The sequence below is a fragment of the Asparagus officinalis genome, chromosome 9, assembly GCF_001876935.1.
Source record: "Asparagus officinalis chromosome 9, Aspof.V1, whole genome shotgun sequence".
Classification (NCBI taxonomy): Eukaryota; Viridiplantae; Streptophyta; class Magnoliopsida; order Asparagales; family Asparagaceae; genus Asparagus; species Asparagus officinalis.
The window spans coordinates 8,026,548-8,044,514 of record NC_033802.1 but is presented as its reverse complement, the minus strand read 5'-3'; the positions used below and the strand labels follow the sequence as shown (position 1 = coordinate 8,044,514).

Genomic DNA, 17,967 nt, shown 5'->3' with positions numbered 1-17,967 from the left:
ACCTAAATAATAATAATAATATTTAACCTTTGAACGTGCATCCAATCTAGTATATATAAAAACACGCGCCATCGTGTTAAAAGTTTCGTCCCATTCCCGCAAAAACACTCGTTTTTCTCTGAAAGTTTAAAATGACAGGCTGCGGCCATTTTCTTTTCATTTATGAACAATCTATTCATGATCGTGCGATAAGTGAATTCTCTGTTAACAAAGAACTGCAGAGGATTCAGCTTTGAAAAGCAGTCCAATTTCAAATAGACAACACTAAACAAATAAAGAATCACAATCAACAATCAATATTCAGTTACACACAAACTCCTCATAATGAAAAGAACACAATGATAAGAGTCTCAAAGATTTTTTTTCTTTCTTCTTTTTTTTTTTTTTTTTTTTTTTTGAGAAATAAGAATCAAAGAATTTGTTAAGGTCAGAAGAAGTTGACCATACCTACACTTGCTCAGCATGGAACTCGCATTTCCTGAGATGTCATTTGCAGTGTTCTCATTTGTCAATCTTGCAGATGGAACAAAACCTGTACAATATGTCAAATGACTCAGCACACCCTCTACAGCGAGATAATATTCTTCCTAATAAAAATAGAAACAAAAACAAAAACCAAAGCACAAAATACAAATTCTGAACTAACTGGATGATATATTATACAGAAGGAGATGCTACAACAATTTCAGAAAACAAAGCAATTTGGACTTACCGGGCAATATATTACAGAAAAAAGAGAAGATAAAAAAAAAAGAAAAATAAAGACACTAGACACATATGTGATCAACAAATCCAAGCCCCTCGTATAACACCTTAACTCTCCAACGCACAGAAACCACCACCTTCTTCAAAAATAAGAAGGCGATGCATATGCAGGAGAAACAACGGCAACATCTATTGAAATTATGCCTCAGAATCAAGCAAGCTCTGCCTGTAATTACCTCCTGCAGGCCCCCAAGCCCTCTCCTTCCACAATCTGTCCACCTCCTCAAAGCTCAACCCCTTCGTCTCCGGCACAAAAGCAATCACAAATGCAAACGCCAATACCGTGATGCCAGCAATAATAAAGAATGTCACCGAAGTCCCAACCAATCCAATGATCGACAAGAAGCTCTGAGCCACGATCAGATTCGATACCCAGTTCACCGTCGCTGACATCCCTCCACAAATCCCTCTGTAAGCTTCGGGATATATTTCAGAGTTAACAGCCCATGGAACTGGGCCCATTCCTGGTGAGAAGAACAGGATGTAGAGAGCCAGGCCTGCAACTGCGAGCCAACCATAGCTGGCTTTGAGGTTGGAGGAGATGGCGGAAGACTCGACAGAGAAAGAAAAACCGAGTAGGAGGAGAGAGATGAAGACTCCAAAGAGGCTGGTGAGTACGAGCTTGCGGCGGCCGCAGCGGTCGATGAGGAAGATGCCAACGATGGTGCCGGCGGCATTCATGGACGCGACGATGAGGGAGAGGAGGAGGGCGAGCTGGTTGGAGGAGAAGCCGGCCATTTGGACGATAGTAGGGCTGTAGTACATTACTGTGTTGATTCCAGTGAATTGCTGAAATGCCTGTGTGAAAGATTAAAGTGCAAAGTACAGAAACAGTCAATAGACGGAAGCACATTTAGTGTTGCGATCCTCAATGGTTCTAAGCAACCAATTCTTATTTGTTTTTGAATACTCATATCAAGGTTGGAGAAGTTTGCAGAAGACTGAGAAAGTTATGAAAGACGTGTTTCTATGATGTGCGTTTGGAATCAGAAGCATATCAAATAAGGCATCAACATGTATATGTTCCCAATAGCATAGGCCTGAAGACGCAAAGTTTCTGAACTTGTAGAGAACAAAAGTTTGCGGTTTAAGAAAAGAATTGAGGTTTCTGACGGAAGAAGAGCAACAGAAAGTCAAGGAAACACAAGGTAGAGTATTTTCATTTGGAGAATTCTAGATGTGATATTAAGTTCATCGTTACCAATTAAGTTTTAAACCCCAACCAGTGATTAAAGATGAAAAGAGAGGGCAGAAATGGTTGGCAGGTTAATACTTTGTGACTCAGCTTCTATGTTACCTAGGTACTGGAGCCATACCCATACCTGACACATGTCGTACCATACCCATATCAACACTGCTTGGACGCTCCTTAAATATATGCATATATTTATTCAGACTAGTACTCAATTATACAATGCATGTTTAATTTAAAACGCTCGTTATACACTTCTCGGATATATATCATACACTTCATCCATTTTTGTAACTTGCTGGATAAGAACTACAATTTAAAAAGGTCGTTTACATATATAGCTCTGAACTATGATTATACCCCATGAGTTTCAGCCGTGACCCCATACCCTACCTTTAACAAATTTTTCCATCTCCCATACCCGTAACTGCACCCATACCCATGCAACTTAGCTCAGCTAAACTCAAGAAAGAAATTTTTAAACTACCAAAACATACCAACAATTAAATGCTAAATTCATAAATTGTAGAAGCTTAAGGTAATGTGCTATTTATAATGGTAGTAACATATGGTATTCGAGGACATAATACTGATAACAGACCACAAAATAAAATGAAGCAGTTATAGCACTGCAGTTATCTGAGACAGAAATAAAAGGTTAAGAAGGGATGGATTGAAATTGATCAATGAGACTTTCAAAACCGGTGAGATTTGGCTTAACAACAACTACAAGATATCTCGACCATTTACCTGTAAGCCAGCTCCGGCAAAGAAAGCAAGCCTCATCTCTTTGGATCTAAAAACATCCAGACACCCAGGTTTAGTCTTTCTGAAGATATCTAGTTCTGAAGCGCTGGAAAGAATGTCGATTTCCTCATTCAAACGTTCAAAATCATAGATTTTTGAAAGTATGGCAATAGCTTTAGCTTTCTCATTCTGCATGTATCAGTAACATCCAGGTTCAAGAATTAAATCCAAGGAACATATTAGAATATTGAAGAAAAACTTCAAATATTAACGAGAATCACCAACCTTGCGAAAAAGCCAGCGCGGTGATTCAGGCAGAAGTAGCATTAGGAAGAACTGAATGATGGCTGGCAATGCAGCAACTCCAAGCATCCAGCGCCATGTCCCAGCTACCTGTTAAAAGCGTCAGGTTAGCAAAGTATAGAATGACCAAACTTTGTCAGTATTTGTTCTCCGAATCAGATATATTATATAAACATATTAAGTTTCATAAAGTTCAATGTCCAATCCAACTCCATGCTGAAACCATGGGTACTGGGAAATGTTATGCACAAGATGGTACATGGGAAGTAGCTTTTCATTCAAGCACAAAATTAAAAAGTTGAAATAATGCACGTATGACATTAAGGAAGCTTCTTCAAAGATGTGAAGTAGTTGCTTGTCCAGAAAATCGAAAAGTATCATCAAAACACTGACTCCTAAAATAGTTCAAGAAATTCAAGGGGAAGGATCATCCTCAAACTATCACTTAAACAATATCATTATTTTAATTCTAGATACCTGCACAAGACGTCACATCTCACTGCAGTATTAGCGCAAAAGTGAAGAAAATCTTAAGGCACAAAAAGCATAAAGCACTAACAATCTTCAGTAAAGTACAAAAGAATTACAAGATTCTGAATGTCTAAAACTGAAAGGCAAAAATCCTTTTGAGATAAATATGTTAGAAGAAGATGCAGGCTCATAGAAGGGCAAAACTGAGCCAATGCAGACTTCTTGAGAGAGAATTTTTCCGAGAGAAAGGAGATTTCTTGACAACCGTCAAACAAACCTGAAAAAATCAGAATGCCAAAAAGGCAATAGATCTCCCAGACAAATCATATGGGTGAACACAAAAGGCAGACCAGGTCGCAGCTGGAACATCCACTTAGAATTTTGTTGAACTAGAACATCTTAGCAGACTAGCTGTCATTTTGAAAACACATATAAACTATGTTACCCATGTACTTCTATCATGAAGCTGTACACGTACCCGACACGTATCCAACACATACTCGTATCCAAACTTCAATGACACTCCTTGAATATATGCATACACTTATTCAGACATGTGCTCAATTATATGATATACATTTTAATTTAAAACACTTGTCAAACACTTCGTGGACGTATATTCTACACTCGACAATGCTCACATCCATTTCTTGAAACTCGTTAGACATTGGTCGGGTTCATTTCTGCCCATACTGAAGTTCAAAACTATGATTTTAAAGGACAGTTTGGGTTTCTAGTTCAAGTACAAGTAGCTTCTTATTTATAACCATCAACATAATAAAAGAAACTTAGTAACAAGATAGGAATTTAATTCAAATAAGACATGAATTGAAAAACAATAATAATCTCATGTAAATTATTAATCTCAATATAGCACACACACACACGTGTCTAGCCGCATCCCTGTACCCTACATTTTACAATTTTTCTGAGTCCCGTACGCATTTTCCTGTAACTTAGCATATAAATATAAAAGGTGCTGATATTGCATCGAGAATGGAGAGAGTTTGGTACTCAAGTGACTACCCACCTATATGTTGAGGATGATCTGACAACTTAGACAAGGCTGAATGGACAGAATAAACTGTCCCCTAATGCTGCTTCTCTCTAATGAAACGGAAAAGTAAAATTATGACCTGAAGTCCATTTTCTCTTTGACTATACAAACCAGTTGCAGTTTAAAAGCATCAAGCTTCGTACTTACGCCATACACTGTTACTTATAAATGTATGACAGATGAGTCATAACTCGTAAATATTACAAATATAGCAATTAGAGACCTCCAAGGCACAAGAACACAATCACCCTGTATTCAAGATATCTATATGCTTTAAAAAAGGTGCCTTTTGCGGGTTACTAATCCCTACTAATAATGAAAGTAATTGATGCTTTAGAAGTTCACACAAGCATATATGACCTTTCAAAGATATATTGTATATATTAGAAATCCAAAACAAAAAGACTCCATCATAAACATAGATAGGAAGAAAGAAAATCCAAAACAAAAAGACTTCATTAACAAATAAAATTAAAGCTAACAGCTGAGATAAAGGATAATGAAATGACAGGCAGTTACAAATGCACATCTAACTAAACACTTGGATGTTTTCAGCTTCAGCAGACAAAGAATATTTACCAAGTCACAGAAAGCTGAATAATGACATAGGATATTCATATCCAAATTTGAAATAAGAAACGCACACATGAGATATCATGATAACAAGCACATTAATGGAGATTGCGTGGTAACCAGACTAAAGAGAACATAACTAGAGAGAGTGAATGGAAAAGGAAATAAAACCTAGCATCAGCCTTCTGATAAGAGTGTCATGTATGCATTGTATTTGTAGCGCAACTCACCAGTACCAGATAGCTGGTAAAGGTGCAGCAGATATCCATTCCTGCAGTTGAAGGGAAACTGAAACCTCCTTAAAAGACATAAAACACTTAATGATTTTGTAACATGGCTCCAAAACAATTCTAATGCTATAATGATAAGACTGAGAAGCGTTAAATTTAAAAACTCTAATTTATCCAAGAGATTCCCCTCCTTTGTCATTCAAATTTTATTATTCTTGCTGGACACTACATGTCACAATTGGATAAACAATTGTTCCATATAAACACACCAGAAAGAAGAAAATACTGAATTTTTTTTCGAACTTGAATAAGAATTGGTCAAAAAATCCCCGATCCTTCATTGAGAATCAATGAAACGGCTCGCCATTTCTCTAAGCTAGAGTATAATGGCAAAACTATTATAATATTTATCAGCAAAGATCGTGAAATAGGTCTGAAATATACATCTAGTTTCTAAGGAAATAAAACTGGCCTTTCCAAGCCATGCAGAAGGATGTAGCCGTTGTGAAGGGCATAGCTAATGTTGCCCATGATGACTTCTGACTGGTTTTCTGTTGTGAAGGGTATAGCTAATGTTGCCTATGACACGTGTGACTGGTTTGCTTATATTGCTCCAACTTGCAGTCCCGTGTGGGAAGGAAGGGCTCATCTGGTATCTAGCTACATGCATACCAAAAGTGTGTAGTGTTGTAAAGCAGTTTTCATTTATTTTCTTTCATTTGTTTTCATGTTTATTTATTGTCTGCCAGTCATTTGCACTTTTATTCTAAAAGATTTCTTGTGTTCATTAACGTGCTAAGACAGTCTTGACATGTTTGATATCTAGACATGAATGTGTGATAGAAGTATGTTGGAAATGTGTTATTAACTTGATTTTTCAAAGAAGGGATTTGTTAAAGACTTGCTACGAATAAAGTCCCGCATTTTAGTAAAATTGATAAATAAGTGCTCTTTCCTATAGAGTTGTCCTGACCATCAAATTTGATCATTTTCCCATAGAAAAGTATCTTTCCTATAGAGTTGTCCTGACCATCAAATTTGATCATTTTCCCATAGAAAAGTATTTAAATCAACAATTAGATAGTTGAAGCACATAACAGGTAGCATTGCCATTACCATCAAAGTTTTGAGCAAGCAAAAAAATTCATAGCTCCTTTCTATCAGCAGCACATCTGCCATAGTCATGAGAAAAAATAAAGCGAATAGCTGTAGGTAAATGAAATGTGCATAATTGAATGCAGAAGTAGGTTTGGTATTTATTTCATATGGAAAATTAATAAATAAATCAAAAATTGGTAGGAAACAGTAAGCAGCTACAAGAGCATGACAAGTGATCACTAATTAAATTTGAATATTGTTCGATCACTCGATGAAGCAATGGCATGAAATTAATAACGATAAACACCTGGTCTTGGCACTTCCATCAGTTGCGAATTGTCTGAACTATACAAAAGGGATCTGGTCTTGAACTAGTAAAAGTTAAAGAGCTTTTTGGATGACTACTAAGAGGTTAAATGCCTTTGGATATAAGGGGCCAACTGAATAGTGATATGATACAGAAGAAAATGGAGTTACAATATTAAAACTAACTGAGCAAATCACAGAACGGAACAGGAGAAAAAAATCTAGCATCAATAAAACAGTCTTAGTATCCGATCAGTTACCGAACAGTTACCACTACCAGAGAGCAAGTATACCAAACTTCCACTCCTCAAGGAAATAAATTTTCTGTCATGCCATTTAGAATGGTAAAGATACGTGTTTTCAGAGAGCACACTAAATCAGTGCCTTCTTTTTAGGGCACAGAAGTTCATAAGATTCCAGAGTAATGGATAAAGACTCTGTTAATAAACATATTACACAGGACTTAAGTACAAAGTTCCTCTCCACAATTTGAAGAGAAAAACAAAACTTACAATAAGAAAATTTCAAATATTATGATTTTATAAATTTCTTAGAAGAACTCAAATCAGAAATCATGCAATTCAATTTCAAAGATCAACCAAACAACATCCTTTTTAGGTTTACTATGCATCTAGATGCACTCATAATGAGCAGTAGTCTACTATCAATAATTAATAATTGATAAAAAACACTGAAGAGATAGAATTCAAACTTCCACATCCTGACAGGTTTAAACTTCCCACACTTCCTGCTTGCTTAACTCCCTGCCATTTCACTCTAGTTCACTAACTATAATGTACATGTAATTGCAGTGCAAAGGAGAACAAATTAACAAGCTAACAATAACTTTAACAGGATAGGTCCACTTCCCTCATTGTGTTGCTGGTCTTCATAAAATGCTGCTATGAACAAAACTCCATATCACCCAGAGAGAGTCCTTCAAAATTGCATAACAGAAGTCTTTGTGCATGCGTATATTACATATATTTGGTAAAATAAAACAAAAGTTACAACCTACTTACCAACTTGTAATTAGACGGTGCTGGCTTTATTTTGGCAAGACACCAACTAATAGGTCTGAACATGACTTCTACATAAGTGCTAGATCCCATCACTACAAGTCATAAGCACTGTTATAGACAGTGACAATTACAGCTAATTGAGACCCAATTACAGCTAACTACAGGCATGTGTATAATCCATATGTGCGGTAGAATAAACCATAAGCTCCAACTTACTCACCAGCTTGGAAGTAGACGCTGCTGGTTGCATTTTAAAAAGATGCCGAATAAAGGGTCTGATCAATGACTTCTGAATAAAGACCTCATCGCTACAACTACAAGTCAGAAGCACTGTTGTAGACAGTGACCATTACAGGTAACTGAGACCCATTTTTTTAAGGAAACATTGTGTACACAATTGCCAAATCCATCTTAAGTTCATCTCTAGGCATTAATACAATGGCAACTAAAATTTCTAACAAACTAAGATAAGTATCTACCACACACTTGCTTAGTCAATTTAGACAGGAATTGCTATCTTAGGCACAAATTTTACCTACCCAATCAGAGAATTATTATATCAGCTACTCGGCAATTTTGATTAGTCAGATGAGTAACATTGTAGCAATATAACTGATGTGTTATTCTTAAATGAAAACCCTAGATTGTAATAATTATAGATTGCTATATCTAATATAAATCTCAACAAAAAGTAAAAATAGATAGGGAGAGTATGAATCTAACCTCAGTGAAAGCAAGATTTACAAGGTAGGATATGAACTGTCCACCGGTGATCATGAGCACATTTGTACTGACAAGGGCACCCCTGATCTCTGATGGGGATGCTTCAGCTATATACACTGGGGCAGTAACCGAGGCTATTCCAACACCCAAACCAACAAGGAGCCTCCCCAAAATAAGGACATAAGGGTCCGGTGCAGCGCACATAATGAAGGACCCAATCGCAAAAATCATGTCAGCAAGAAGGGTGGCTTTCTTCCGCCCATAGGCATCATTTACCCACCCTCCCCACGCAGCACCAATAATAGCTCCAAATATTGCCATGCTTACAATTGTTTCCTGTAAACATATAAACTCAGTAACATAAAAAACTTCTTTCAAAATGATAGCCACGTAGTTATCTGGACAAAATGGCTCCAAAATAAGAATAGCTCATCGACAGGGCAAACAATGTATGCATATATAGACCTAATAATACCTGTAAGAAACTGCTCTCTTTAACCAATGGAAAATCATCTTTGATATAAAGGAGAGCACCAGAAATAACACCTGAGGATCAACAATTACTACTTATAAGATTGCATTACAGTTCTATAAACAATATCTCAATAGGCATTAAGCAAGCAGAAGCGTTCTTTGATCCCATCAAACACTACAGAGATTTATTTTACCACCAATTCGGTTCACATGATAATTATTTAACAATTCTTGGACATAACAAATGACACTTGAAGATAGTCGCATAAATAAAAGTAGATCTTACCAACAACTAAAAAAACTAAACTACACAGTTCATATTTATGTATGTGATGTTAATTTAGAAGCTTAGAAAAATTATTAAATTTTTTTATCAATAATCAAATAATTAGATTCCAACATTCCAGGTTCTTTTTTATTTTTTTATTATTATAAGCAGTAATATTCTTCGTTTTTTATTTAAATAAAATAGTCATTTTTAAACCCAAACAGCAAACACCGAACTTAATCGGACCCAAAACCACGTAATCTTTTTCATTTTTTTAAAATAAAATAGTCATTTTAAAACCCAAACAGCAAATACCGAACTAAATCGGACCCAAAACAACCGTCCTAAATCTGTTAAAAGACAAAGAACTAATTGTTGGACGTGAAACCACCTCAATAAAAAAATTTCTGCAAAATTCTACCAAACTACTGCGATAAATAACAACGAAGTAAGTCTAAACGCGCTGTTTCACGTGCTCCGACATCAAATCCGGCGGCAGGAATTCAAGCTTCAGACCAAAACCCGATGGACCTAAAATTTTCAAATTACCCCCAACTGCAATTCACAACCGCTCACATCCGATCGAATAGATCAATATAGATCGGTCCAATACCTGTATCGTAACAGACAAAAGACCGCCGACGGCGGTGAGCGGCGCGACGGCGGTGGCGGCGAGCCCGAGGACCGTAGCTGTTGCTGAAATAAGACAAGCTGCGGCCTCGCGACGGGTCCAGATTGGATCCTGAGCTGCTCGGCATCGACATGATCGTCATTTTTTAGTGTCGATTTCGGCTCAAGAACCTAAAAAAGCCGAATCGAAACCGAATACGGAGGGAGAATGGCAGAGAGGAGAGGGGAGGAGATGAATGAGACGGTGAGACCGAGAGTCTGGATTTAAAAAAGAGACCGAGGCAGAAGAGGAAGGGTGAGAAAGTGGGCCCGCTGCGGTGTTTAATCTGTTGCCGTTTTTTGTTTTTATTTAATTTCCTTTCTCATTTTTTTTAATAGGATAGGAAGGAGACAAAGTGTCCAAGTGTTGCGATCATTCTAGATTTCTGGGAATAAGAGTGAGAGACGCTTTTTCAAATATGCCCCAAAGTTTTGGTAATTTATGAAAGGATTTCTGTAAATTTTCTGCCCCCCCTCCCCCCCCCCCTCTCTTTATTTCTTTTTTAGATCGCTGGAAATATTGAATTGACAAAACGGTCTGTCTAGTAATTTGTTACAGAATACTAGCTAATTGATGGTTTATGCAAAAGAATGCTATATTTTATATGTGCAAGAATTAGACTAATAAAGACTGTATTACAAATTAAGTTTTATGTGCAACTTTTACAATAATGTTCAATATGTATAGAGATAATAGCTAATATTTTTAAAGTTGTTTCAAATCTAGTCAATGTCCAAATGTTTCAAAATTTGAAACAACTACAGCTATAATAAACTTAGGTTAAGATAAATTGTATATTAACCTCTCATATATACCTTTAGTTCCACTTAACCTCCTAATTTATTTATTAGCACTTAGCACTCTTCCCTTAGGAATTAAGAGGAGATAAGTACTAATAAATGAGATGACTGAAGGTATAGATCTAGGAGTTATGTGCAATTTACCCTTTAGGTTATTACATCTTTGCATTTTTTGTAGTTTTTAAAATCATACTAATTTGATTCAAATCATATTGAGTCTTTAAAGATAATTTGCACGTAACCCCCATCAATAATCAATTCTTCTAAGTACAAGGTTTCATTACTTTATTGATTATAATAAATGTTAGAGGAACCTTGTACCACTAATGAGGTCTTTCCACCTAGATTTACTTGCTCACCGAGTAAATTTCATGACTTCTACAACTAATAGGATAGTGACACATGTACCACCTGATTTGTTTAGACAATTGGCATTAATATGTTTATCTACCTTAGGTAAAGATACCACATACCTTTACCTCCAGTAAGTATCGCCGGCCTTGGATGATGAATCCTATTATCTAAAACCATCTTTTTATCTTTTATTATAGCTTGAAAATAACTTAGTGTTAGCCTCCCGTGAGAAACAAACACGTGTCCCACTCTGCGCTAGATCAGACATAATCAGAGCATAGACCATTCGATCCACTCCTGCTGCCACGTGTCCCACTCTGCGCTAGATCAGACATAATCAGAGCATAGACCATTCGATCCACTCCTGCTGCCGACTCCATAGGCCGACAACTCACGTGGTTAGGCAATACTTGTTGACTTATTCTTCAGGTCGAGCCCTCAATACTTCACGATCGGCCTACTATATCAACTGACAACCTGTGTAACTGACAAAAAAGGTGGGGTTTGACAACCATCAGCCAGACGACTGAAGAGTTGGTAGTTTTCTCGAACCGCGCTGACAGACGCATGCCCTTGCATTAACTGCTCTGACAAAGTCATCATTGCTCTCGCCCCCAAAATCTTTATGACTTATCAGGCTCCGTCAGCACAAATGAGCTATTGTTGCTTGGCACTAGCCACTTGGTTGACTATCTTCTCCAGCAGCTAATACCTTGAGTCAGCTGACTGCCTGGACTTGACCACGGTTACCTTTTTGCCCTTCCAATCTACTATAAAAGGGAGTGGCACTACATGAGGTACCTCCTTCGGCTTCATGTAACTCTGAAACTATGTATTTATTTCCTTACTTGTTATATACTCCTCACGCAAGCTCAAATACTAACTTGATCATCGGAGGAGCAATCAGAGAATCCAACTCCGGCCTCTCACGAGTATTTCGTGCACATGGAAGAACTGCGATCTATGGAGCTAGTTGTCTGAAGGAGTTTGAGGACCCTGGTTCTACTTTAATCCACAAATAAACTTCTTGTTTGATAACTGACATCAACAGTTTGGCGCCCATCATAGGCTCTTCATCTCTCGAGAATTTTGTGTGCAGGAAAGAACTGTGATCTATGGAGCTAGCCGTCTGTAAGAGTATGAGGACCTTGATTCTATTTTAATCCAGAAATAAACTTCTTGTTTGATAAATGACATCAACATTTTGATGCCCACCATGGGCCATTCATCTCTCCTTTACCTAATGTGGATGGCCACTTATGCTCAAAACATGAGATGAGAAGCTGCCGCTAAGGCTGATCTCCATCGACTTGGCTTACTTTGGCCAAAGACATTGGCATCACTTTCATGTATAAGACCAATACAAATATGGTTCTATACAAGGTAATTAAGTTAATGGTGCTATCTTCAAACAAGATTTTTTTTCCTACTATATCTATGTGCAGCTCTTGTCGATCAATCATTATTGACTTGATCTGCTTAGACTCATAAGACCTTGGTACCTAATTAGGATAAGACCAAAGTGCGCCATCGACAAAAGACCTTGGTGTTAGACCCTAGAGGGGGGTGATTAGGGTCTTATGCTAATCTAATCCGATTAAATGCCAATTAAAATATATTAACAAGTTATCCTAGCAAGTATGAAATACAACAAGAATATAAACTAGGATAAACAATATGAACAATGAGATATATCCTATATGATAGAGATATATGCAAGGATATATAAACAACACAAGGGTAAATAATCTAAACAAGATAGTGGATGAAATAAACGAGTAATGCACAATTGACGATATAAGATAAATGCAAAAACAAATACGCCAAAGACAAACTCAAACAAGCAATATGATCACGGAGTTCGGACCTTCCGTCCTACGTCTCCGCTCCCCACTCCCGGGGAGAAATCCACTATCACAACCGGGTTTTCTACGTTCACCCGAATAACGTTTACAACCACACTATGTCGGTTTTCAACGCTCACCGAACAACGTTCACTCCTCACACTCGGTTTTCTAGTTCACCGAAAACTTCACAACACACTCGGTTTTCTAGCTCACCGAAAACCTTACAACACTCACAATGTAACAAATATAAATTTGTTCTCTACAATAGATGAGAACTCAATTAAGCACAACTCAATGTTACAATCTCTCACAACCCTAATATACTATGTATGCAAATACAATAAGCTCAAAGTGGGTGTGTGTAACAATGAGTGAAATCAAAATCAAACTAAACTCAAATATAAAATCTAGCTTAAGAACAATGATAATCAAACAAGTATATAAATGTAAAGCTAGAGTTTGAGTTTAGAAATTCTTCTCTAGATCAAGATGGAGAGATGGAGATATGAACCCAAAACAAGAAGATAATCTCCTCCACTTGTGAAAACCAAAACAGCTTAAACCAAACCCTTAAACAAGCTTAAAATAAGCTTAAACCCTTTTTCAAAACCTTGTTTAAAAACCTTTTTTTCTTCACTTCAAAGAGATCAGCAATGGGGTATTTATACCCACTCAAGATCTCAACAAAAACCCCAAGCAAAAGACAAAAGAGCCCCCAGAAAATCAGCTCAGGAAATAGCCATTGGAAGCCAACGGTTATATTGTCGGTCGACCGGAAATTCTGTCGGTCGACCGATGGAGAGCAAAAACACGAAGACCAGCTCTGGACAATCGTCGGTCGACCGGTGCGGTCGACCGATGAAAACTTTCGGTCGACCGACGGAAATTTCGGTCGACCGATTGGAGCTCTCGGTCGACCGGACCGGTCGACCGACAGTTTCTCTGTCGCCTAGTAACGAAAGACCAAATGATCGGTCGACCGGTGCGGTCGACCGAAAACTGACATATGAAAATCTGATTTGCTGATTTTAAAATGCTGTTTAAAAATATTAAATAAATTCCAAAAAATATAAAACTTTGGGGAATGATTGTAGACATGATAATGACTGGTTATCAGAAAGGGCCTCCCAAATGAAAAATATCATTATTTTACAAAATAGTCCAAAACATGAAAATATGAGATACTTAAATTTTGATGTTTTGACACAAACCAACTTTTGAAACTTTGTGAAATGTTTTTATAGACTTAGTAAAACATGTATAAACTGATGTTGAAGTCTACAAACTAAGAATATAATATTTTCACAAAATTGTATATTTTATGCAATGTTTTCAAAAACACAATAGTAAATATGAAATATGTGATTTCATATTATAAACATGAAAACTCAAAAGCTATATATATGTATAGAAACCAAAACTTATGTATATATATATAAGTATATATATATACGAAGAAACCAATAAATGTGTGTGTATACTATATTGAGCTTAATGTATTAAACACACATAACATAAACCTATACTAAATTACCCAAGCTTGATCTTGATCTTCATTGTAGCTCAACTTGGTACACGTTGCGGATGAAGCTTGAACTTGATCTTTAACTTGAATTGTATGCAGCTTCACTCCATAAATCTGCCAACCTCCATTGGATATCATCGTTGAAGCTCTATTCCATCCATCCTCCAACTACGTTGTTTGTCTACAATAAATACGAAAACACAAATACTAGACAAACAATATTAGTGGTAAATTGTTTGTTAAACATCACCAAAATAAGAAGGCCAACACTTGGAACCTACTCAGGGTAAGACCAAGGCGCGCCATTGATAAACATCCTTGGTACCCTCTTGGGGTAAAATCAAGGCATGCCTCGACTCGGTCGGCTCCGACTCTAATTCTCTTGGTACCTATTCAGGGTAAAACTAAGGCACGCCATTGATAAAAAGATATTGGTACCTTTTCAGGATAAAATTAAGGCACGTCAACTCAATCTACATTGACAAAAAAAATCTTGGCATCTCCCTAAGCCCAAGTCATGTACACTAAGACTTTGGTGTCATCGCAAGTAAACCCAAGGCATGAGGCTGAGTCGAACTACTCATCCCTCCCTAGGCCGAATCGTCTCAACCCGAAGGACCAACTGGTACTCAAAGATATGCGGTTCAAATTGATAAAAATAAAAATACGTCTATCATTTTTAGGTCGTCTCTAACTCAAAAGACCCTAGCACCTAAACAGGGTAAGATCAAGGCATGCCATCAACAAAAGACTTTTGTACCCTCTAGGAATAAAACCAAGACACGCCTCGGTTTTGTTGACTCCAAAGACCTTGGCACATCCATAAGTCCAATGCATATACCTTAAGACCTTGGTGTCATTATGAGTAAAGCCAAGGCACGCATTCAAGTTGCCCTAACCAAAGGAACCGATTGATACTTAGAGGTACATAGTTTAAATTAACAAAAAAAACATTCACATCTAAAATGTCTACAATAAGACGTTCGCACCTACATAAGCCCAAGGCACACATTTTTAGGACCTTGTAATCATATGTAATAAACAAGGAATGAAGCTGAGTCGCCATCTGTCGTACACGGTTGTACCGACTCGACCCTACATCAAACACAGACTTGAGCAAGGCATGAAATAAATGTAAGTGAGAAAGATTCAAAAATCGAGAAGACAAAAACATAATTTTCATTCATATATCCAAACATTTACATCATTGTCTACAATCGCATCTACTATGCAAAAAAAATGATACATAAGCCTCTAAGGAGCTCGGCTCGAATCGGGAGTCTTACCCGACAAATTAGTACCCGACTCGGGAGCGCAAGTCGGTCGAGGGGGAAGTGGTGTGTGCTTCATCATCCAGGTCACCCTCTTGGACACCTCCTAGGTCGCCCCCAGACCGGCTGACCCAGCTATCTACCTCAGAGCCTTCTATTGACTCCTCATCTTCCTTGTCTCCATTATCCACATCAAGGAACAAGCCACCATCTTAGCCTCAATTTCCTTCAAGATATCGAGGCAAGAGGCGAATCAAGAAGGGTAATAAAGATGATCGGGTTTGGGACGAGACTCGAGAGGAAGCTTTCTCAAGAGACAATCAAAGCCAGTTTTGCACGCCAGCACCACCTCGACCTTGTCTAAGGGGCTGCCACGATATTATTTGTAATCTCCACCCAATAGGCCTCGAATTCAAGATGGGTAAAGGTGACCTTGCAGTATTTGCATTTCAGCTCGTTACTTCTCATCTTCAATTGTTGCTTGAGCCGCCTCCTTCTTCAACCTTTCGTGAGTAGTGATCTCCTCCTTCAGCTGTGCTTGAAGGTTCTCCACCTCTTAATGAGCACCCTGGGTGCGCTTGAAGACAATCAGACTCGAAGGTGATCACACTATCATACCTCTCGATCTCAAGCTCCTCCTCTAAAAATTTTGCTCGACCATCTCACTTGAGGATATCATGCTGGAGATAGCCAATTTCATCCTTCAGCTTGACAATCATGGTCGACTTCTTAGTACAATGTTCTTAGAGCCCCTTGATCATTTTTGGCGAGTCTCTAGTTCACAATGCCACTTGTCATCGCTTCGCTTCTAAGCCTCCATCTCCACCTCCATAACAGCAGCTTTCTCCTTGACCTCCTCACGAGTCGCCCTTCCGGCCATTAGCACCTCTTGGAATTTTTTGGCGACGCCTCGAGCAAGGCTGCCCGCAAAAGGTAACCCTTAAGGGCTTGATGAAGGCTAAGATTAGGCACCCCCACAAGGATTTCATCATCCCTCAAGAGGTAGAATTGATCTAAGGACCGAGACTGGTCCATCTGAGACTCTAAGACCGAGCACTTCTTGTCAAGCAAGCGTTGAGCATATATCGGTGCTCCTCTAATGGCTCCATGTCATATCGGGCCATATCTGGGCATGTTGATCAGCATCTCCTTAGCGACCCCCACACGTTTGAGTCCATCCCATCGATATATGGGGAAGGTCCACTCAAAGTAGCTTCCTAGAGCTGGAGTTGGAGCAACCATGACCGATTCCATAGCTACTAGAGGCTAGGTTGTCTCTTCCTCGGCTGGCGCCTTGCCTTGCCTATGGGCTGACTCATGTAAAGGAGGCTGGGATGTCTCCTCCTTAACTCAAACTTTAGCCTCAACAAGCTCAGCCACCTCCTTTCCCTGAGCAGGGGATGCTTCATTGAGGATCATGACCTCGGTCGACTCAAGGATTGGAGTGCTGAGGGCTGAGGGATGTGAGTCGACTTCTTGGTCTAGGATGGGGGCACCTGCCTTAATTGCCTCTTCCAATACACCCTGAGTCGGCTCCGTGCTCACCTCAGGACCTCGGCTGCTCACATTCTGCAATCTCCTCCTCTTCTTCTCTGACCTCTCGACCTGAGCAATAGCACTCGGCCCTGCCAGCCGAGCTATAATTTCAACGACCTTCGCTGTCATCTCCTTAGCCTCTATAGGGGCCATGTAAGGACCGTATTTTTTGATACTGTTTTAAATAAAATTTTCTAGTATTTAAATATTAAATATTATTTTCAAAAAGAGTATTTGTATTTTTCCCTAATTTTCTAGGATTTTTATGATTTAAAAATATGATTTTTATATTTATTTTAATGGTATTACTAATTATAAATTTAGTGGTTACGGTAAAGACTTTTAAATTTATAGTTGTTTATTTATTATTATTATTATTACTAAAATATTATTTTAAATGGGTATATTTTTCCTTGTGTTTTCCTCTCCCACCTATGATATATCTCTCTCATTTTTTCTCTCTCTACCCCACTCCCCAAAATCTCCACCTCGATTTTCGCGTGCCCCACTCTTCTGACCTCGCCCCCATCAGCCGACATCCCCCTCACACTCTCTCCAAGAAACCCCATCTCCTCTCGTACTCTCTCTCTCTATCTCTTCCTCAAAACCCACACCGAGCCATCCCCTCACTCATCTCACTCTCTCTCCTCCACTCCCCAAGAAAACCAACCCAGCTCCCCCTCTCTCTCTTCGTTCTCCTTCTTCTCTCAAACCATAACCAGCGCCCTGAGTCCT

The 17,967-nt window shown here is 38.3% G+C and overlaps 1 protein-coding gene across 1 annotated transcript; it reads right to left on the bottom strand.

Annotated features, from left to right (window-relative positions):
- Nucleotides 618-10,074, bottom strand: LOC109824603 (inositol transporter 1). Its single transcript, XM_020391233.1, is given in 7 exon segments — nucleotides 618-1,563; nucleotides 2,708-2,893; nucleotides 2,990-3,097; nucleotides 8,488-8,823; nucleotides 8,963-9,050; nucleotides 9,859-9,914; nucleotides 9,916-10,074. Coding segments are annotated over 7 exon segments (1,521 nt in total). The 5' UTR covers nucleotides 10,003-10,074; the 3' UTR covers nucleotides 618-903.